The 24,085-nt window shown below is 34.9% G+C and overlaps 1 protein-coding gene across 1 annotated transcript; it reads right to left on the minus strand.

Moving 5' to 3' along the window:
* Positions 1–1,382: 1,382 nt before the first annotated feature.
* Pgant5 (polypeptide N-acetylgalactosaminyltransferase 5) lies at positions 1,383–24,085 on the minus strand. Its single transcript, XM_018548862.1, has 8 exons — positions 23,918–24,085; positions 6,975–7,764; positions 6,437–6,755; positions 5,491–5,668; positions 4,863–5,043; positions 2,253–2,491; positions 2,012–2,146; positions 1,383–1,878 (listed from the first exon to the last, which is right to left on the minus strand). The coding sequence occupies exons 2-8, from the start codon at positions 7,588–7,590 to the stop codon at positions 1,729–1,731; spliced, it is 1,818 nt and encodes a 605-aa protein (XP_018404364.1). The 5' UTR covers positions 7,591–7,764; positions 23,918–24,085; the 3' UTR covers positions 1,383–1,728.

Below are 24,085 nucleotides of genomic sequence, written 5' to 3' on the forward strand. Positions count from 1 at the left end.
TTTATTGAGCAAATGATTAAAACGAAAATCGTTCATTAGCAATTTTATTCATATTAATAATAGCATTCTCCATGAAATCAGCCTGTAAGGAATGACGTATTTGCAAAGAGGTACTATTGACTATATCATTTTTCGATCGCGATCGAACACTTTATCATTTATCTATAAAGTGGACTGACACTGCGTATTTCAACATATAAATCAATTTGTATTCTATACAAAAATAAATACCACAGTCTTAAGAAGACAAATGTATGTCAAGCTATTAATGTTGCACCATCACCATAACGTTCTTTTGAATTACATAAAAATAATGAGTATATTCGTCATTCAATAGCAGATAGGGAAGATCTTAAAGCTGTGTCGGAAGTTATTCGCAAGAGTGTAAATTTACAAATTTTTTTTGTTTTCAATAGCAGATTTGAGAATGTATTAAATAAAAAATATTATTTTTATAATTGTTTGAAGTTTAAAAATATTCTTTTGCAATTTATGATGTTGAAGAGAAAGGTACTAGGATAAAAAAAATAAAGATGATTTTGTTCATTTCTATATGAACGATCATAATTTTTCTCTGCAATTACTGTTACATTTTAGTTGTTACTTAATTTGTAAGTGCATTTTAAATGCATAATGCTCAAGAATTATTTTGCTTGAAATGATTTTATGGTATAATATTTTGTCGCATGTTAATTCGCAAATTAAACATGTTTAGGAAGGTACAGAGTTAATAAGTAACTTGTAAAAGTGCGCAATAGCTGATTATGTCAGAAAAATCTGCTATTATTAAAATATGGAAGACACTCTGGTACGTTTGCATTGAAACTGCATTATGTCTCCGCAATAAAATTTAACGAGAGTCAATAATTGTATGCATCTAACTAAAACCTGATGAATTCTACAATATAAATTCTGATAAGTACATCCTTTACACAAAACAATGCGTAACAGTTAAATTATTCGAACGAGATGCAACAAGGAACTATCAGAAACATGAATATAAAAAGATTCAGTGCTCTTCCCTAATTATTAAATGGATTGTACAATAATAATTTTTCTATATCATTATCGGTACTGTCACATCAACTTCACTAACATTCTAGCATTCACTCCGTCATTATTTCGCAATACATTTTTAGCATATTCACATTTCATTTCGTTGCGTACCGATTTAACGGTCAGTCATTCGTTATTGCATTCATCCGAAATTATCAAATATGTCTCTTTCTCTTATTAACAATTATATTTATAACAGTGGTCTGATATGATTTCTTCTTTACTGCTTCTTAGCCAGGAAAGAAGAAAAAAAAAGAGTTCACTTTGTTCGTCATTTAGTATCACTTATGTTCACACGCGATCAGAAAAATTCATCTCTGTCACTATTGTGCATTGCAAGGCGTATCGTAAGGACCGTACCACAAAGAATGGCAGTAAATTCTCGATACTGCTTCATCAATGATAAATAAATCTTGTAGAATCTAATTATTTTTAACTACAATTTCTGATGTGATTCTGACGAGAATCGATTCCTCGCGCACTATCAATTTATTTGACGTACACATTAGATGTAATATTGAATCGTTTCTTCGCCACTGGTTATAATACTTCATTCTCTTTTCTCGTACACACACTCTTGGGAAGATCCTATGCGATCAGTCCATCGGTTACCATTTATTAAACATATTAACAAGTATTGCATATAGATCTGGCATTTAAAGTTGATTCGTATTAGCTGGCCTGCCACTTAAATTTGCTACGCATAATCCATCTTTGACCGATGTTGTTGACATCGCACTGCGCCAAGACAGGTTGTGCTGCATCGCCTGAGTGGGGTTTTGATAAACAGTAACCCGTGTTTGTGTGCTTAATCATTTTGGTCTAAAAAGAATTATATATATTAAATATTAATTGCATTTATCAAAACCATGTATCATAATTTTATCTTTTTTTTTTAATATTTGTTTTACTGTATTATAAGTATATTTTTCTTTATATTTTTATCTTTTTTTACCTCATCACTGTAAACCCATGCTTGATTACCACCCATGCCATGACATCGTACGATCTTTACTGGACCTTGTGGATTAGCTGCATCAAGGCACATATCGTCAGACATTATCTGTTGTCGCTTAGTGTAAGCAAATACCTGAATAATGCAACTTTCATCAGAAATAGCGTACGCTCAAAACAGAAACAATATCTCTTAATTTTCATCATATATGAATTACTTCACATTTAAAATGAACACAAACCTGATTGCCACCTAATCCGTGACAATAACTAATTCCGACGTTTTCTCCGGTTCTTCTGCCCATAGTATCCAAACAAGTTTGCGTTTCAATATTTTTCACATCACCGAGATAGTAATAATCTAGCGGCATCGGTGATTCTGGATATATATTCTCCAAGTACCATCTGAAGCTTTTACATTTCAATCGTTCTCTGAGTTTTATCCGCTCGGAAACATCACCGACATCGACGTTTCGCGCTCCTAAAAGAATTGATTTTCTGTAACGCTACAACGTTTTACAAATGCTGAACTTATTCACACGTATTTTTTTTTTTTACATATTGTGCTTGCATATAAATTGGTTGAAAAGAAGATTTATTAGAGAATTTAGTGCTAAAAATAAAGAAATTTGCGACCATAGAATATATTGTATGATACATTAAATGTCATATGCTTGCTCCTAAAAAAATAAGCGTGCAATTATGCAACGCATCTTTTTGGAAATCTGAAAGATGTAAAGAAGTTTATGAAGTAGCATTGATTTATATATACATATACGCAGTAACTTTTATACATCTGCAAATGTAGCGTGCAGAGATGTATTGTGCTTCATATTAAAATTGTTTTATATTTGAGTATATATAATTTTATACATATATTGTGTTAATTAAGGAATTACTACGAATACATGTATGTTTCGTATTGTTATTTATATGTCTGTCACTCTAATAGAATATCTTCTTTTAATAATAACCTTTTGATTATAATAGTATCACATAGAACCCTTAATGCCATGCGTGATTTTTTACTCTTCAAGTATACTTCTATATATCCTATTTACATTGCTGTTCTCGTTTATTGTACATCATACCCATCGTTGTCTAATGGATTATTAAATAACAATATTACAGTGTTGAGAGAACGTAATAGCAATGATGTTTTAAATAAATGTTAACGGGTATCTGATAGAGATAGTGAGCACCCAAAGCCGTAAACAATAAAAAGAATTGATAAAGAGACATGCACAGACCTCTTCCAAAGCATGCTACATCGCAAAGCAACCAATACATAGAAAGAGATGTATAGGAATAGGGATTCTCTTTTTTTTTGTTTTTTTTTGTGCGAGATACGCCAGTGTTAGTGCTACCTGGATTAATGTTGTAATAGAAGTACTTCCATTGGTCCAACCAAACTTCTGCGAGCCGCGCATTGTTGTGGTTGACTATCTTGCTCGTACCGCCCGGGAAGGTATATGGGGTTGACTTACGGAATACATGCCCGACGTGCGAGCATGTCGCTATTTCCAATGTCCCACCACACATCCATATCTAACCAACTCAGTTCTGTTAGTGTGTTAGCAATTACGAACGGTAGTCACACGATAAGAGACAAAAAGAAAAAGAATATAAAATAACACATGGCAAATATGATATCGTATTCTGCGATTCATGGTGGATTTAGAAATTCTTCTCTTGCGGCACCTATAATGCAGTCTGATGAAAGAATTCCATTAAAAGCAAGCGCAATTTTCAATTGGTTAGTCGGCTGGATGGATGAGTGTGAGAGAGAGAAAGTGTGTGTGTGTATATATGTGTGATTAAGCTACATCAGCATTTTTTATTGAGACATAGAAATAAAGTATATCTAAAATGTTCATTCAGTGTTCATGTTTATGTCTGTGGATAACCCTTCATTCATCAGTACTAAAGTATACTTATTGTTTGGCCGAAAAAAAAACAAACTAAAGTGAAGTATTTCAACAGCAGCAAGATTCTGATAATTTAATTTCTGTAGTATAAGAGATTTCAGTTTAGTTTAAATATAATGTATACAACTACTAATGTGTATTATGTAAAAAATATTAGTAAATACATAAAACATAATGTGCATAACACATACAAACGATTAACTTAACTAATTTATGGTATACTTTCGTGTATATGTAACTAATGTGTTAAACATCACTTTATGAAAATGTATTAACGCAAGACTGTTATTAATTATTAGTCAAATGGAGAAATAACTTGTTAACAAGAAAATAATGCATTCAAAAACAACTGCAATTCATATAGCTATGTGAATTATAATAATTTTTGTGAGAGGTAGTATAAACGGCTTGTATCAGATACCCGTCAAATATATTAATATATAGAGTTTCGCTTGAATAATATAGTATTGTTATATAGAGAATAATATAATATACTGCAATTTCAAAAAAATGTTTTATCAATTAACATCGTTGCTTTCGATATAAGCGCTATATGAGTATCAGCTACATGAAAATTTGAAACAATTAACAATACATCTCAAATTTTTTAACAAAAATTTTGAAAACGAATTTTTCAACAACTTTTTAAATTACTTTTTTAAATCGGATATATATATAGTATATATATATATATATATATATATATACATATGTGTTTATGTATACTTACTGAATAATTTTGAGAAACAAAAATTTGTAACAGATAATATGAATTCTGATAGTATACTATGGGATATGTATAATTTATGTATACAGGTAGGATATATATATAATTTAGGTGCACATAATAATGGCACCATTTAGCGCAATTTAAAACAACACATTGGAGAGAAATTAGTTAAATGATGCACTTAATTATCTAACCTGGATTCATGGCATAGTAAAAATCTCTCCACTCATCCATCCAGACCTCGGCTACCCTAGCCGCATTGTGCAGGACTATCTTGCTGACACCACCAGGGAATGTATATGGACTCTTGTCCCGGAATACATGTCCCACATGTGAACACGGACTGATTTCTAATGTTCCGCCACATTGCCATACCTACAAGGTACTTATGACTTCACAAATAATAATGGAAGTTTATAGAATACCCTTTGAAGAACCCTTTTAAAAAACTCTTCGACAAATATCCTAATTGTCACATATTGCACAGTTATCTTTAATACAAGATAGAAGCGAGAGTTATTATTAATGAATATGAGGAATGATTCGTTTTTCATAATAGGCAAAGTCAGGATGCTGATAATCCTGTAAAGTAATTTTAATATATAAAGTATATAGAATTAGGATATTAGAATGACACTTTTTAAACGTTTCAATCTTCTTTCCTTCATACTTATAATATAAATAATCTCATTGTTATAATTTCTTAAATTATTGATCTATTCACCATGTGTTTTTATTGAATATAATCTTATACTGTATAAAATTGTTGCGGATATTGATTAAACTGGTAATTTTCTTCAGTGTATATTTTAGGATGCTTACCCGGAAGCTCATTTCAAGATTTTCACCACCCCAGATGTCCATGCCTTCGTCGTACGCACCCAACTCGTAGAAGTATTCTTTATCAATAGAAAACAATCCACCGGCCATAGTCGGTGTTCGTAGCGGTGCCGTTCTGTCGCTATTCCTCCTGTCCATTTCTCTCTGTGCAACTCTGTACCTTTTTGAACGAAATTAATCATAATATTAATATTTTGTTTAAAAAGATAAAAAATTAAATACCACACTGAAAGAAAAGACTGACAGCAAATTAGATGGTAAAATATGGTATTGCATTTTCAATTGGCTGTTGCAATTAGAAATGCTATGCTACATTCATCCAATCTTTTTTTTCAGTGCACAGACGCATAAAATACACTAATATATAATTTGACAGACTGCCAACGTGTTTTGTTTCAATTTCCGAGAAATTTCGAAATTAATTATAAATACATTTAATTTAATTAAACAATAAACACTGTGTATATATACACGTTTGTGGTGAATATTGCGGAAACCGTAAATTTGTAAACTCGACAGCTCGTAATTATACATGAAGGAGAGAAAGAGAGAGATTATTATTGATTATATTTCAAATCATTATGTATAGAGATTAACTGAATTAGAATGAGAAGTATTGAATTTATGTATATGGTAGTTTAAAAATCGTTGAATTTATGAAACTATCATAATTTAATAGAGATATAAATTCATGTCAAATATATATGTCAATATAAGATCGATAGATTTAATATTTCAAGCGGATTTAACCATATATGCCAATCTAACTATTCATGACTTGCAAAATATGTAGATTTCCACATTTGCAACTCAAATTTTCTACGTGTGTGTCCCTTTTTTAAAAGGCGAGACATTTAACTATTTCGGTTAAAATACGAAGGTAATCTTATTAAAATTCATGATATTTAACGTCGTAATACTGTAATACCATCTGAAGTTTAACTTCCAATTGAAACCTCCCCAGGTCATATCACTGGCCGAGATATATTCGAAGGTGTCGTCGCTGATTACGTCTATGATTGGACAGACAACGGTATGCCTGTCGTTAGCAATTCTTGATAATAGCGGCTCCAGCCAACCCTCGGTGCACTCGCAGTGCGCATCTAGAAACGTGATTACTTGTCCTTTGACATGCTTTGCCCCTAACAGCCTCGCTCTTATCAGACCCGACCTCTTTTCTGTGCGATAGACATACGTGGGCACGGGTAGCGTAGTTACGTAGTCTTCCAAATCTTGCTTTAGGTGCTCTAGAAAATAAAATAATTTTACCGATCACTTTGATACAAGCTACGATTCTTGCAATTGTTAATCGATCAATGTTTATATTTTCTTTCGTTTAAATATACAATCGCGTTCGCTGCTATGTGATGCAGGAGAATTACAAATCAATCTACGCTATAAATAGGTGAAAATATTGGTCCTCGTTATACTTGTTACGCTTATTTGAAAACTAGATGAGAACGTACCACGCTCACTCGCGTCGTCCACGAGGATGATTTCCTTCAGCAACGATCTAGGAGATCTATTTATCACGGACCAGACTGTCCGCAGTAGAGTAGTCCATGCCTCGTTATGGAAAACTATCACGATACTCGTGTCTGGAAGATACTTGGGGTATTTCTTATTCTTACAACCTTCGAGTCTGATATCTTTTAAGGATCGATTTAAGGAGATCATATCGCTGGCCATCAGATTGAACTGATTTAGCTTGAACAGTTCCTGTTGTTTAGCATCGTTCTCCGGCGGGATGGCCACTGCCGCTCCCATCTCGCCGGGCATCCCTTTATTCTCCTTGATGACTTTCGCTGGCCGCCACAGGTGCAGCTGCGACTGTAGATATTGTCTTTTATTATTATAGTCCTGTATTATTGCCTGCGGCTCTCTGATCTGGGCTTTCGGAAGCAGTTGAGGAGGCTCTTCGGATTGGAGCGCCTGTTGTTGCTTGCTGTCCGAGCAGCCCCATCCAGACCCTCCGATGCAGTCCGAATAGAGCATGAGCACCATGACATCGACCAGGAACCATACTAATGACGTCAGCAGTATCACTTGACACGTGTGAATGCGAATCTTGGAGCGAAACATCTTTCAACGGTGGCAGTCTTCCACTTGTGCCACGAGCTCATCACCCAGTCCGCCGCGTGTGGACTCACGATAAGGAGTTCTCGAGGCTTAAAACAAGATACTTACAACCGTGTTCTACTAATTGTGCGAGTCTTCGTGGAATCACATGACTGAAGGCGGCCGGTTTTCAATGCTCTGCAACACAAAGATGAGCCGAGTTCATTACGGATTCGATGGTGCATGTGGAGTTCCTATCGCATCGGGAATTCCCGAGAGAGTTAATATTAAAAGGTTGCCCGAGAGATGCAACTAGAATTCTTTCGGCAGATCGATCGTCCGCTTCAGCTTTACGCACGCTTATCACGATTCTACGAATCACGAATGAAGCCAGGACTTTTTCTTCTCTACACATTGCGTATAGTCGTATCAAGATGAAACTCGCGATACGACTTGGGAAAAACGAATGAAAAAAACTCGTTATAAAAATCGATTGCTTTTTTCGATAATATATATTTGTCAAAAGCTCATAATGAATATCTATATAGTCACGTTTTCGTAATTTCTCTTAATAATATATTACTATATTTTAATATTTTATATGTCTAGATATTTAATATTTATGTCTGTACGTTTAATATGTTATGCATAATATTTAATATGTGATATTTTCATATTTTACACGTCTCTTGACACATTTTGAACTTTATTAACGTAAAATTAATGTTAATGCTATTATTGTATTAATAATGATTCTCGTACAGATTATTTTGCGCCCATCTTTTTGGAAGGTGGCGATTACGAGAATGGAAATACGAGAAGACCGCACGGGCGAAAAGTGCATACGTCAGCAAAGGGTAACCGGAGCACTTTGCGACACTTAGGTAAGCATTTAACACATGACTAATTCGTATAACACATCGATCGCGGAGAGAATGCCACTTTTAAATAGGACGTTCTGTTTCGATAAGCTGTTCGATGTGCAAGTTTTATGATAATTTTCCGACAAACAGAACCGGCAACACAATGACGTGCGATTAGTGCGTACACATTATGTTTACGTATGAGTAAATCAGATAAGAATTGACGATGAACCTATCTATCGTGCATATCGTTATACTCTTATCGCATTGCATTCTATGTATTTATACAGAATAGCATTTATATGCTATTCGTTGTTACATCGTATCGATTGTAATGTCAGTGATATACTGATATATAATTTCATAAAAAAAGAAAAAAAGTTCAATTGCGGAATTATTTTGGGAATGATATATATTAAACAAAGAGTGTGTCTCTCTCAAGACAGCAAATGTGAATACATGACTAAGTAACGAGAGCTTCAACGATCTAAACTGGATTTTAAATAATGTTTGATGTGAATTTACATATTCAGTTCTGTAGACTGAACGACAAAATAATCTTCAGTTTTGAAACGTAATTGAATTGGAATAGTGTAGTATCACAAATTAAATTAACGAGCAATTTAGTAGATAATAATACAGCTGCTAATAATTAAGCAGTTATGTTATCTGTTAAAAACTGTAAATAATTTATTAAATTTATTATACCGTAAAATATTACCTTAACTAGACAGGTAAAAATATTACCTTAACTAGAATTTAAACTTCGTAATATGTGTGTGATATATATTTGCGAAACAAGTTCATTTTGTGTCATACCGAGTGACGCTGCTTTGCATATCGATAAACGGAAGGTCGACTAGCTGGCCTAATTGAACTAATGATTTTCGCAAAACTCGCAATAACTTCAGATAACGTAAAAAGAATGTTACTTTCAACGTTACGGAGTGTTACCTCCTTTGCGAAACAAACTCCGCGTGTAAAGATATCTACCTTTTACCTCCGGTACCACCATGGTACCACTACCGATTGCAGTCGATACCGGCTGTCATAATCGCGACAACAAAAAGTTAGCATGATCATAATGGCAAAGTGTTTCGAAGACGCGACGGAAATACAGATCCGTGAGTAATTATCCCACGTACCAGCGCGAGGTCACTTGGCCTGGGAAATTATATTGCGATGAGACAGCCATGTTCTCTCGATGGTACTAATTAATTAGCTGCTGCTAAATAATTCACTTTCATCACGATAACGAGCGGGAAATGAGAGTAATAATGTCGGATGACTATGCGTGAGCCAGACAACAACGGCGACATTCCCTGCTGGTTGCATTGCATAAACTTTCTATTATAAAAAAAAGGCAGAATATAAATGTATACACATACAGAAATCTAATACACGCGCGCACGCGCGCGGTAGCACCTCTTTGATTCCATTTTACAAATTTACAAATAATAAAAAATTCAAATAATGAGGATATCCGAGAATATAAAAAAGGGTGTTAAATTTTTGTACAATTTACAAAATTGTTTATTTCAAAATTAAAATGAGAATACTAATTTATGCATATATATTATATAATCTAATTAAGCAGAATTGTTTTATCTATGTTTCGAATATATTTTGTTAACAATTTTTTGAGAATTTGTTTACTAATGATAAAGTAATAGCAAAGATTTAGATAAACATATTTAACCCCGTAAAACATCATCTTATCGTAAAAAAAAACAATTTTTACTGTTCACAAAAATAAGTTGTAAGTAAAGAATCGATCAATATTTACACGACATATATAAACGTATTTTCTGGTCTTTCGGGTGGAAGTACTGACGGGTAGAAGTACTCGTACTATATATTTGTGTTAAATGCTACATACATTTCTCTCTTCAGTTCTTAAATATAATTAATTTGCACAGATCCTAAATTTACTCCGAATTTGTCTCGAATTTAATTTTGAAGCGAACGCTGCAAATTTGCGACACTCGTCCCTAGAGAATTAAAGAAGTAATGGAAAGAGAAATGAAAATTAAGAATATCAATTAATACTAATTAAAAAATGAAAATTTAACAGCAATGTGAGTTTCTAGTATATTACGCTATAATTCTATAGATATATTATTATAACGTGAAACTAAAATCGTCACAATACGACAGAATAAGTAATTTGTGAAAATTTTGTAACACGTATTCAAAAACGATTATTTACAAAAAATTATCATAAAATTATATTTAGAGATTATATCTAAAATTTAGAAATCTAGTGTTTAAAACTTTCTTTTTTTATAGAGAAATATGAAATCGTGATAATATTGTATAATAAGTAATGTTGTAATATACTCTCAGTATAATGTATTCTTCATTTAATCATTCTATCTGTACATAACTACTTTTCTTGCAGACATCATCGTAGTTTTATATTCTCAAACAATAGTGAATCTCTATGAAATGCTTTATTGCTAACAATAATAGACGAACAAAGTATTTCCGGCTCACAAACGTAACAAAACTACATGGCAATTATTTTTTAGTCGCCTTTGTAATAGTTGGTTGATATTGTGCTATTAACAACATTGCGTGCGGGTTACTGATAAATCGATACCACGGCACGTTGTCAAGACGGGACATTACTTCGTGACCGCGTCATAAAAGTCTTGTGACGAAGTGATGAATTGCATGTTTGTAGTCCAAGTATTGAGTTACTTCTATTGTTTCACTATTGTATCGCGAAAACTGTACTTCATGAAACGGATGTTCGCAGATAAAGCAGAGTTTGGACACGAGCTACCTCGCCGGTGCTAGTTAACTTTTCTGGCATTAAAGATAGAAAGTTTCCTTAAAATATTTTGTCATTATAGTTTTAATTCAATTAACAACTTTTATCGAATTCGTCAATTAAAAGTGGAATCAATTGTCGACAGAATAGAATCCAGTTTTAGAAAAGCTATATTGTTTAATTATTAATTATCTGGCTATTTATGAAATGACATTTGCCACAGCGAATTATTTCGATCATTTAAGGCTAATTTTCCTCCTTAGTATAAGATATGTAATAATTCTTTCACCGTTGTGAAGTCAATCTATTTTGATCGTTTCAAGAGAATTGATAGAATCATGTTTCCTCTGAGAATTCTAACGACATAAATCTAATGATTAAATGAAATAAATTAAATTAAAAAATATAGAATTTCCATTAATTATATTCAAATCCTGTGTGATAACGAAATAAATTTACAGATGAATATTTCCAATCTTGTAATAATTTTTCACGAAATAAACGCCTTACAATTCTTTTCACGTTGTAATTAGGTTTGATTTCTATTGGCTGTGCTTCAATGAGAGAGTCATTGTAATCAAAGTGCTTGAAAAGTCCGCCAATATCGTATTGACGCAATGCGACGCCAGGTAATGTCATTAAAGAAAGTCTTCTCGCACAATAGGCAGCTATGAAAGCTAAGTCCCTACCTTGTTATCCACCACAAAAAGCTCTAAGCCGTACAATAATTCAGACTACATAATAGCTTTGAAATTCGAAGTGGAAAACGGAAATATATTAATTACATCTTGGAGTTATTTGCATTATATACAATACTGACCATTTTCTTGCATGTGATATGAATTTAGTTTCTATATAATATAAATATAATAATAACATAATACGGAGAGGCTTTAAAACGCAACGTGATAACGACTATGTAATAACTTTACGTTCGTCGTACTCAGTAGATACGTAATTCATGTATCAGTTTATAAAGTCACGGTGAACGTCCTCATATTTCGTTATTATATGTATATGTATATAATTTGTATGCGTGGGGGTTAATATCAAATGCAATAAAACTTCTAATGTTTATTACACAGTAAACTGAGGAGAAGCGAGAAAGACGTTGAAAATTTATTATCAGATCATGTTTCGTCTATTCAGGCTCTCCTTACTTGGGAAAATAATTGGCAATATTCAACGCATCTCAGGGAAAGTTCTGAAAATTTTAGTGTTCATAAAATTTAGTTTAAAAAAAATGTTATGTAATTGTATACTTAGTTTATTTTTGCCAGACGACATATATGAAAATAATCTTAAACGTTCGAACGCCTCTGGGGATCAATTTAAGTCCTTAACAGAGAAAATTAACTAATCACACGGGAAGGTCGGTAGGGCCACGAACTCTGTATTAATGTAATACACGTCACAAATTATAGAACTTGTAATTATATAATATACACGGGTTGTCTCCTTCAGTAGCTTGTGACTCATTATAGATAAATATCCAAAGAAACGTTTTGTGATATGTAATTACTGCATTACTGCATAACTGTAGAAAATTACATTCAAAATAAAACGTGATAAACGATTCGAATTATGCTACGAGCTATGTGTATGAGCGGTTGAATATTTTTATTATATTTGAGTGTCTATAAACATGGACTTATCTAATCTGTGTAGAAATTGATAAAATATAAACTGAATTAACTTTTTAAATTTATGTATAATATATCTATGTATAGATTTACAGAACGTATTGTCGTATTTACTGAAATCTTGTAAAAAAAAGTTTTTTAAACATTTTTAAACATAGACTTTCCAAGTATTTTTGTTCAAAGTAATTTTGTTCAGTAAGCTACTCTATTCTGCTAATTATTGTCTTCTACTGTCACCCTAATTTTTTTATGTATGCCATACTGATGATTAATTTTTATATTATGAAGAAACAATAATCAAAGAAATGTTTTCAGAAAGACAATTTAAATTTAAAAATAAAATTCTTAAAATTTCTTTAAATCCCGATAAAATTCCATGAAAATTTTCAAAAAAATTCCTTTAAAATTCCAGATTTTTCAAGTAGTAAACACCCTAATTTATTATAGGATAAACAAATAAATAAATTACCTTCTTTTTTTTCCATTTCCAACGGATATGACGTACAATGATCGTTATGCACACAATACTCGAAGAGGGACCCATTAAGAACCGGTTTTACGGATGCACCAAAACGGCTTTATGCAAACTATTTAATCGAGTATCAAGATATAAAAATTAATACATCGTATTGTTACGCGTCGCGAACTGGACTACAAACGTAAACTACGGCGCGACGTGATCGTTCGATTAAATCTCGACAATTCACTGCATCGACAGCTTTATATTAACTGCTTAATTAAATCACTCGCTTAATCAAAAGTAATATTTCTTCCGAAGTTAATATAATACTTATCTTTGCAGCATGTTGAAGTCATAAAGCGGCAAGGTTAGAAGAAACTTTAAAATAATAACAGAAATATTAATTGTGTAATATTTATTCTAAAATTTTGTGAATAATTTTAAAAAAATGAGATATAGTTAGTTTATAAAATAAAATTATAAAAATTGTAAAAAAGATATGATATTGTTGCATATAGAAATATCATATATATGTGTCATATACGTGTAATATTATGTAGTCTTTATGAATTAATGTGCAGGAGTTAGTGTTGAATTTTAAATATAATTTTAGCTCACAGCGGAACGTTATAAATAGAATTTCCATTATGCCGATAATACATTGAGTTTCTCTTAGGTTCGTAATACATAATATATCTGCAAATGAGTGTAGCAAACGAGTGTGCAATATCAATATCGCGGTTATAACGAGTACTAGCGGTGTGGTAAAATCGCGATCAAATATTTTATACATAGTATAGTACATGGGTGAACTGAATTTAAAAGGTGTGACGTCATAGATTAATTTAAGCCAGATAACTAGCGATTATAAGCGCGACAGGGGTATTTGCATCAATACTTATACGCGCGATAAAGTCCCTGTGAAAATCGATTCAATATTAATCTCGCCCGGTATTAAAAGGCAAATTTTGAACTTTAGCGGTTTTTATGCACAAAATGTTTACTTGTAAAACGTAAACAGTTATGCAGTTATTTGAAAATATGCCACGTTATTTTCATTTTCTCATTATTATTTCTGTATTTTACATCTCGAAATTTTTAAGAAATTTACATAATTTGTTCAGTTAATGACTTTTACATTAATGTTTGATTTAGCGACATCAAAGGTAATTTTATCAACAAGTTCATCAAAGATAATCTTATTAGCGCATATATATATATATATTCTTTTTTTCTTTTTATTATTTATATCAGCCATTATATCTGTATGTAGGTTATTGTAAGATAATCAGTCCATATTTATCGTGTTTCATGGTTAGATTATATCTTAGGAAAAACATACGTTCCGAAACGTTGATTTCATCGCGGAACAACGCGGAGTGACATAATTCCGTAATAATTGAAGGATCAGTAATATGTATGTCATATGGTTGCACTGGGTTAAGCGTATGCACGTTCGAATTCGAGAACAATGTGCTCCTGCCGGCGTTTAAAATTGTACCGGAGCAGCCAGACAATACTAGCAATACAATGAAGATCGCGGTATCGTACGTGTATACCGTTATTACGCGCCGTTTTATACGGGTCACAAACCGGCATACAGCTTTCCAAGTAATGGAGAACGGATTAACAGTGAAAAACGCGATTGAATGTACATTTAACGCATCGCACCGGCCAGTACCGATCTCGTGTTGCATCCTATACAAATGCTAAACTCTCGCGCTAACAGTTGCATTTGTTTACTGAACTGTTTCAGTAATAAGCTATGGTGCAATGTGCAATTAACAATACGATCAATTAAACTCGTCAAGTCAGACGTACATGATTCCCTTATTTAGACGCACACATGTGAACAATATACCTCTAATGATGTAATACTTCATTCTATACATATCATACAAACACATGTACCATATATACACATCATTTATAAATAAATATATTTACATACATGTATTCGTACAATCGTACAATAAACGAAATATTATATGCATCGTTCGTTTGTTATGACGACACAAAAACGAAGTTTTCCAGAAAATGAGTTTGAATATTTTGAATCGTCAAAATTTTAAGGTATTAATTTTGAAATACAATTTTGATATAATAATAACTGATTATATAGGAATAAATGTATGTTTTTTTAAAGTGTATTTTTTCTTGTTTTTTTTTTACGTTTCCATTCTTTTTTTACAAACAATTGACGCTTTTTGAGTTATGTCATTGTTATAACAAATGAACGATATTTCCATGCTATGCTTTTTGAAGGTAAATTGGAAGGATGATATTTTTCAACAAATAAATTGTAATTTTATTTTATAAAGCACAAAACATAGTTATTGAATAAAAATATTTTCAATTCTGTTGGTTTATTTTTGATGGATTTGTTCCAAAATCTGTGCGGTTTGCCATAGCATGATTCGATGAGTATTATAGTATTATATCAACATAGTAATACGACAATTTTCACACCGTTGATAGCGTATTTTACGATGCACTTATTCGCACAGCCGATTTTCTTTAAGGTTTCTTATTACGTGGCTCGGTGGCAAATAACTCTTATCATTTGCAAGCAACGCAATAACCATCACTCAAAATTTTTCTGGTCATTCAATTTCTAACCAAATTTCAACCTGTCAGTCTCATAAAGTGGATATACAGAATACTTAATAACAATCTAAAAATCGGGAAATTGCTAAAATTAAATAGTTATTTTACATAAATATTTCATATCGAATAGATAGGATGAAATAAATCAAACATTATTCTGCAAAAGAATTGGATCCTTATTAGCACATAATGCAAAGAAAATGCATACATGTGTATATAAAAATAAATATAAAAAAGCTGAACTTAACTGGTATTTGTATGTAGCTAACTTAATTATTAATATTATTTACAATATTTTATTTTTCAAATTTATAAAAATTATTTATAAATTAAAAACTAATAAAGAGAAATTTATACCATAAATTATTTAACCAATTATTTGATTATTAATTGATGATGATTCAACAATAATACTAATTATCTCTATTTGATTTTTTTTTACATCTTGCATTATGTGCTAAAAATAACACGTTTCTTATACAATACAATGTAATATTTCATTCGTTTCATTCTGTCAACTCGTAACAAAATATTGTTTATTTTCCCAGTTTTCAGTAGTTTTCGATCACCCCATATATCGTAAGTATATACATATAGACGAAGATTAAATATCGATTATGTCAAAATGGATTCACGATTCTTTACAATGTCTTGATATTTACAAAGTCATTACAAAAGCTACTTAGTTTCAACATCTTCCTGATTACTACTCCGTATATATACACGTGGATTAAGTATAATCTTGCGGTTATGACAACATGGGTTCTCGATATCTTGGTATTTAATTTTCGCCTCCAATCACGTGATAGCAGTCATGACAGGCAAATGCCATAAAAAGGTCACGGAAAAATGGGTCTTTGCAGCGAACGTCCTTGCAGATCGGTTAGCCTCGTCTCATCGTTAAGTCGAGTCCGTGTCTCTACTATGCACGCTAATCACCGCTCTTCTGACCAAGAAAACCCACGGAGAACCTTTCACTCGTTTCATGAATCACTACCGAAGTACGTTGTTAATTAAGTATCGTTTCTCTCGCTCTCGCGAGAGAGAGAAACAGTGACGTAAATAGCGCGTACCGGCGATCAGTAGCGTCATCCATCAAGAACACCATCTGTCGGGTGATGTGGCTTGTGATGTAGCCCGTGTCGTATAAATTGTGATTTCACTGAATGTTTCACCGTAGCGATTTAGTCGCGGACGAAACAACTTCTCTTCAGCGGAAAATCTTACCAGAATCTTCATCTATCACTCAATGTGTTTCGAGCGATTAATTAATTGAGCACCAAAGTGCACTTGAAATTAATCATATCACATCAGTAATTAATTAAAAGATAATAAATTGTAGAAGCCACCAATGGTTTCATGCACGGCTGAATTATTCGTATCCTATTTTTTCTTTGAAATACTAGGAGCACCACAAAAATAATTAATTATAATCATTTATGTACAATTTTCGAATACTTTCCAAAGATGTATCTAAGAATCACTTAATAATTGTTGTACACTTGTAAAGTGATGAAAATGAACTCGGAGCACGAACAACCCATCGTGTGTAGTTAAAGAAAAATCATCGTACTAAGAGTTAAGAAAGATCGTTAGAGGATAATTTCGTTATTTACAGTTCAAGTACTAAACGGAACTAAACGATCGAGTCATTCGGGCGAAAGTCGAAGCGGCGATTGCGTTAGATAATTCTTACACATATACTGTGAAGCACTCTAGAAAGAACCTGGCAAGTGAAGCAATCGGGACCCTCCGCCGAACATCAATTCTCATACTATCGGTTTTGTCTCGCGCAGATGGACCGGCACAATCGCGGGATGGAAACGTGTGCAATAATCTCGGACATCTCCCCACGCTTTCCAGACTCGAGAACGTGAGAACGTGTGGATAGCGGTCCCCAGGTATATCGTTATACCGCAACCCCTTGTACAACGGTCTCGCTGCGAGCCTCGCGGCCCGTGACGATTCGCTCGCGGCACGCGTTACAAAACGCGGCGCGTCCTTGAGGCGAGTTTCTCCGAGAGAGCCAACCGGTGTTCCGTCGCGAGAATCCAAGGTACTCTAGCTTATATACGAGCCTGAAAGACGGATAACGGACGGACAGGTGCGCCGCATTCCTGCAAACGGCACTCCGGCTGCATCATCGTCGACGACGGCGACGACAACAACATGCGACGGTGATAGAATAGCTTCTCTTGATACGAGAGTCTCGTCCCGTGCGAAACGCGGGGAAAAAGAAGCCGCGGACAAATACGTGCGGGAATGTCCGTGACCGGACGATCGAATTTGTTATCGGTTTGTGTATGCTGGCAAGCATCTCTTCGCTTTACGTGGCAATCGAACGAAACGAGCGGCGGACGTGCGGTGCCCGAAATCCGGATGCTTTCACTCAAAGGAGCATTCAGCACGACATCGCTTCAACTTACCTTTTTTATCGGGACCACGGGAAAACTAATTTTGAAGCTGGGAAGATTAAGTTTGGAACTCTCCGTGATGTTCACGGGTTCTTAAAAAGAATGAAAAAGAAAAACGAGTCGGAAACCGCAAGTATATACCAGAGCGGATCTCTTCGATCGCAAAACTAAAAATGGGAACGAAAGGGAATTAGTGAGCGCCGGGGGAATAAGGACAATGGCGTTCATTTACATATTACAGAGAAAGCATGAGAGGCACGAGAAGTATGAAAAAATCTTCACGTATCCGCGGCGTTGTAGATATATGTTTCCAGGTCCGTAATCAGCGCCATTCGAATTCATTGACACGTGCGAAACGTTGCCCAACTACATTTTTGGCACCCACGATTAGTCTCAAAAATTTTTTTTAACAAGATTGCGGAACGTGGCAAATTGCGCGTTTATTTTTAAATCGGGATATAGAAAAACGTTTGACGCTTTAACGCTTCGTAAACTCGAGTCGAGTCTGAAACGGAAGATCGCTAAGAACGAAGACGGATTGGCCGCGATCCTCATTAAGAACTGCAAACATTTAAGCAGAGCGGACAGGCGTTTTGTTTTTTTTTTCCCCTCTTATGTCTTGACTATCTCTTTGGAGCATGAACGGTTTCAGTATACAGAACAGCAAGCCATGTCCCGTCTGTTTTGCTTAACTTGATTTTTAGCTCACGGCATAGCGTGGGATGAAGACCTCAGCAGCTGACCTGGTTCCGATAGATCGATTTTGGCGCGACGCATCTCATGGGCATTCCTGAACTGCTATCGCGGTATCTCAGCCTCTCATACCTATCGCTTACGAGTTATTTTTGGTCTTTACCTGAGAATGTGCTGCTAAGGAGGGTATTTTTCCTTTTTCTTTTTTCTTTAACGTGCCACCAGAAAATTCGAGCAGCCAATATCATTTCACGGTTGGTAGAGAAACGGATAGGAAATAAAGAGAGAAATACTCGTATCTATGTAGAAAAGTATATACTGTATGCAATTATAAATTTATAATAATTACTTGTTTCAAGTATTTTAAAGATTCACGTATCTGCAAATCTATCATAAATCCATATAAGCATCAAATTTATGTAAAATATATTCTGAGTTCTTGTATAAATATATACTCTGAGTATAATACTTCAATCAAGATTATTAAATTAAAATAAATTTGATTTACTTATTTTATGAAGTCGCTTCCTCGATCAATTTTATATTACCCTTTAAAAAAGAAAATAAATTCTCATTTTGAGTATATAATGAGTTTTTCTGAATAATTATATTTTAAGATTATTATCAGGAAAATATTCTTCGTTAAAGATATAACCGTCACTTAAAAGGAAGAAAGTAAATTGGCAACCACTTTTTTTTAACAATAGAATGATATTTTTTGTTCGTGTAATATTTAACAATAACAATTTCTATATATCTAGAAAGAGACTCGAATGGGATCGGGTAAATTGCGATCAAAATCGATCTATAAAGTTAGACGAGGTCGATTCCGAATGAGTTAGTGAAGTGGTTCTAAGTAGCGCTTGAAGGCTTTCTGCTTAGATCGAACGTGTTATATGAATGAAACGTGGAACCGGACGACGATGCTTAGCGGTGAATGTAGAACAAGTATGTGAAGTAATGCGGTAATGCTGGATGTCTACGCATATAAATAACAATACAACATATGTTTTCTCACGTATGCCCGAGCATATGCCGTAACTTTTAAGATAAGAACAAATATTTTGTAACTTGTGGGAAAAAAATATTAGATAACATGATTAAATTTTTTTCATTAATTATTTGATTATGATTCAACAAGTATTAATACTAATTATTTTTATATATTTGATTTTTTTTTATTCTATAGAATTTATTTTACTCCAATTTGTATTATTGAATGTTACACATTAATAAGTATGATATTAGTTGACTCTATGAAAAATTTTGATAATATTATATAACTTATATTTCCATTCTAAATCTTTTTCTATTTATTCTAGATTCTCTGATGGAAGATCTGATACACATAATTATATAGGATTCTGTATAAAATAAAATATGTTATTCTCTCAACGACCATGACTTTTATCTCTCAAAGTGGAATGCTCTCTATTCCACTATTATCTCGAGTCTCGAATTGAAAAGCATATTGTTTCGACTACACAAAAAGTGTAATAAATAAATAAATTTTTAGCAAATAGCAAGTATTCCTTTTGAGGACAACTACTGGCGATACTAATGCAAGAAAAATATTGCACACGTGCGTGCAAAATTTATATATCAGATTTTAGAAATTGAATTTTTAATTTTCAAAATCGAGGCTTAGCTTCTTCTGTCCTCCTCTGACTCTTTCAGCGTATTTTTTTTTTACAAGGTGCAAAATCGATGCGCAAAAAAATACACGCGGACGTGGAGGTGTCGCGCATTTATGTATTTTAACTCTCCCGAGGGAATTGCATTTTCAAATTTTTCCACAATCCGGGTTGATCGCCGGATTTGACATACATCTCCTATCCGGCTCCAACTGACACGTTTGTTACAGGGCGTGTACCAGGAAACGAACCCTGGCCACGTTGATCTCCGGAAAAGAAGAGTCCCGGAAGGAGTAGTGCGAGCATTGAATTCATAATCCCTGGAATCAGGGATCGCTACGTTTACCATGCGGCACGAGAAGAGTCGAAATGAGTCCTTCGCTCGCTTACTCGTTCCCTAAACAGATCACGAAGTTAAAATGACGTTAAAACGAATTGTATCGAAAAGTGACTTAGTAGACACGATGATTTTCCAGTTCTTTACTACACACGATGGTTTCATATTCAGGGTTAATTTTCATCACTTTGACAAATATATAAAAACTATTAAGTGATTCTTACATAATATACTTTAACCTTTTTAAAAAGTATTATAAAGTTGTGTATTTAAAACAATTGTATATAAATAACTAATTACTTGATGCTCCTAGTTTTTCGAAGAAATATGCATGCAGGATATGAATGATCCAATTGTGTGTACTGTAATTAATCTGAAGCCATTTTGATATCATCCAGAGGTCTGCTCCTTTTAGCTGAGCTTCTTGCACAGTTCATCTTTTCTCTTTTTTCTTCAACGTCGAGAGAAAAGAAGGAAAGATGAACCGTGCAAGAAGTTCAACTAAAAAAAAAACAGACTTATAATTTTTGTTCTGCTTGGATCACGTTAGAAATCCTGTAGTCTTGGCAACGAGATGATAAACTTTTGATTGGTTCTTCATTTTTGTTAACTTCAGTAAGTTAGAATGAGGTAACATATACACTGAGAAAAATGTTTGGTTAAAAATGGACAAATCAAAAAATTCTGATTATATCAATGAGAACTTTTCGGTTCGTCTATTTTTAACCAAACATTTTTTTCAGTGTGTAGAAAAGAATGTAGTACGTATACCCTCTTGTTTTGATAAAATTGTTCATGTCTAAACTCTGTTCTAAAGTCTCTAGGTCGCGTGTAATCGTCGCGACGCGGAAATCGCATGCCTACTTCATGGCACGGTTAAGCTCACGCTGGAAAAAAAAGAGTCTAGTTGCGTTAATTGGAGTTCTAGTTGAAGATGAACAAATCAGAATTTCTGTTTAAATCGGAAGACCCAAATGAGTCTGGCCACGAATGATTTTATCAAAAACCTACGGAAAAGAAAGGAGGGACATATACTATACTTCTTCCCTACATGTGTACTATCTCACTTTAACTTATACTGTTTCATTTAATAATTTTAATTAAGATTATAGAGTGAGAGATGATTTAAAGTGAGATAGTATATTTATACAGAGTACAGGGGAAGAAAAAAATTTATATATTTCTCTCTCGTAAAATTTTGATAAAATCGCTTGTAGATAGACTTTGTTTTGTACGCTCTGTTATACTATGTAAAAATATCGGCGTGGATTTAACAACATGATGGATTTTAAATCCATATGTACCATGTTGATGTTAACATTACATCAACAAGGTGAGAATTTTATAGACACCGCATAGATCCCCACTGATATTTTTTAAAGGTAAGGTCTTTAGATTAAATCTATTATCATAAATCTAGTCAACTCTCTAAATCCTGAAAAAAAAAGTGATTCAAATTTTAATCTTTAAGAGTGAGATTTCGCTCTTTAGAGTGAAACTTTTATTCTAAAAATTTGTAAGAGGAAATAACTAGAATTCTGACTAAGTGATCGGAACTTTTTATTTTACTTTTCAACCAGAAATTCTCACTCCAAGTGTCGCGTGCTCGCTCATTCGCGCGCGTTTCCCTCTAAAGAGTGCCAATTAAACCAGTCCTGAAAAAGACTGGTTCAAATTTTAATCTTCAAGAGTGAAAATTCAGAGTAAAATTTTTATTCTAAAAGTTTTAGAGAGAGCAGGTAACCAGAATTTTGATTAATATTGTCAAAATCTTCTAGCAGATTTTCAACCAGAAATTCTGAAATTCTCACAGCACGCGCCGCGTGTCCGGGGGTGGCCTCGTGCTCGCTCGCTCGCTCGCGCGTGTTTCCTCGCGCGAGGTGTCACTGGCGCGGCGCCGAGGTGTTCCTTTTCAGCGCGGGCGATCGAGCGTAGTTACACGTATCCCTTGCGTCGCGAGGAGGATGCGGCCGTGATCGGCGAACCGGTTCGCGGCGAGTAAGAGGCTCGCCAAAGTCGATCCCGCTAATGTCGATCCACCACGTCGCGCCGGCGGAATTCACGCGCATCGCGGGCGCACGCACGCACGCACGCACGCACGCACGCACGCACGCACACTCGTGAGAGCCGGAGCGACGGGAGAGCGACACGTAAGACACGGCGGCTCCTCTTCGCGCCACGCATTTGACGCCCAGAGACGTGGCAGCGCGCTTCCACGAACTTTCTTCACAGAGAGATGCACGTAGGATCGAACACTCACGGTTCTCTTTCTCTCTCTCTCTCTCGCGCGCGCACACGACCTGTGTTATCTCTTGGACCAGAAGAAGCAGCGCAGATTCCTGGGTGATAAGAAAAGACCTCGTGTTCGAAGCCTCCGGATCCAGGAAATAAACTTAATACGGCACCGTGGAATCTGGAGCGGCTCCTCGGAGCGAATCTCACGCGCAGGCACTACTTCATTATATCAGCTCTATCATATTAAAATATCAACTACTCCGGCGCGGTAACGGCCCGACGATCTCACGATTTGTGAGACCGAGCGAGTGCAAGAGATCGGATCGTGTCGCGGGGGGAGATCGGTCAAGAGATCGACTCCTTGCGGGGGTGTGAAACACGCGAAGACACTCGCCGTGCGGTGATGGAACGCGGCGCGTGGCCGCGAGACCAGCCGAGAGATCGGGGGACGACCGATCGTTACACACCTCTGGTGCCGACTAGGGTCTCGCCAGGCTTGCTCCGTCGGCCGAGAGCGATCGCGAGAACGGAGCGGGACGCAAATATAGCGTGTGCGCGCGAGAGACGGCCGCGGGGATAAGCCGCTCTTTCTCTTCCCTCCTTCATTTTCTCTCTTACTCTCCCGTCACGCGAAACGGCTGGTTCGATTCCAACCACGCTGATCGCGTTTCGATCCCGTCGATACGCACCTTCTTTCCCTCGGCGGCCCGGTGCTAACGGCGCGGTGCAGGTGCAGGAGGAAGCTCGCGAGCGTGCATCTTCGACGTCCGTCGTCTCACACTAAACGGAGGATACGCCTGACATCGCGCGGATACGAAGCGCGCGGCGCGGCACGGCGCGGAACGGTGCGGAGCGGA

Source organism: Cyphomyrmex costatus, unplaced genomic scaffold (assembly GCF_001594065.2).
Source record: "Cyphomyrmex costatus isolate MS0001 unplaced genomic scaffold, Ccosl1.0 scaffold123, whole genome shotgun sequence".
Classification (NCBI taxonomy): Eukaryota; Metazoa; Arthropoda; class Insecta; order Hymenoptera; family Formicidae; genus Cyphomyrmex; species Cyphomyrmex costatus.

Bases quoted from the DNA above. Each gene is read 5' to 3' on its own strand.
- Pgant5 (XM_018548862.1), bottom strand. From the start codon at position 7,590: ATGTTTCGCTCCAAGATTCGCATTCACACGTGTCAAGTGATACTGCTG. The intron at 5,669-6,436 runs GTATTACAGTAT...TCGTTCAAAAAG, and splicing joins TGGAAGTTAAACTTCAGATG to GTACAGAGTTGCACAGAGAG. The intron at 2,147-2,252 runs GTTTGTGTTCAT...TGCATTATTCAG, and splicing joins ACGGATTAGGTGGCAATCAG to GTATTTGCTTACACTAAGCG.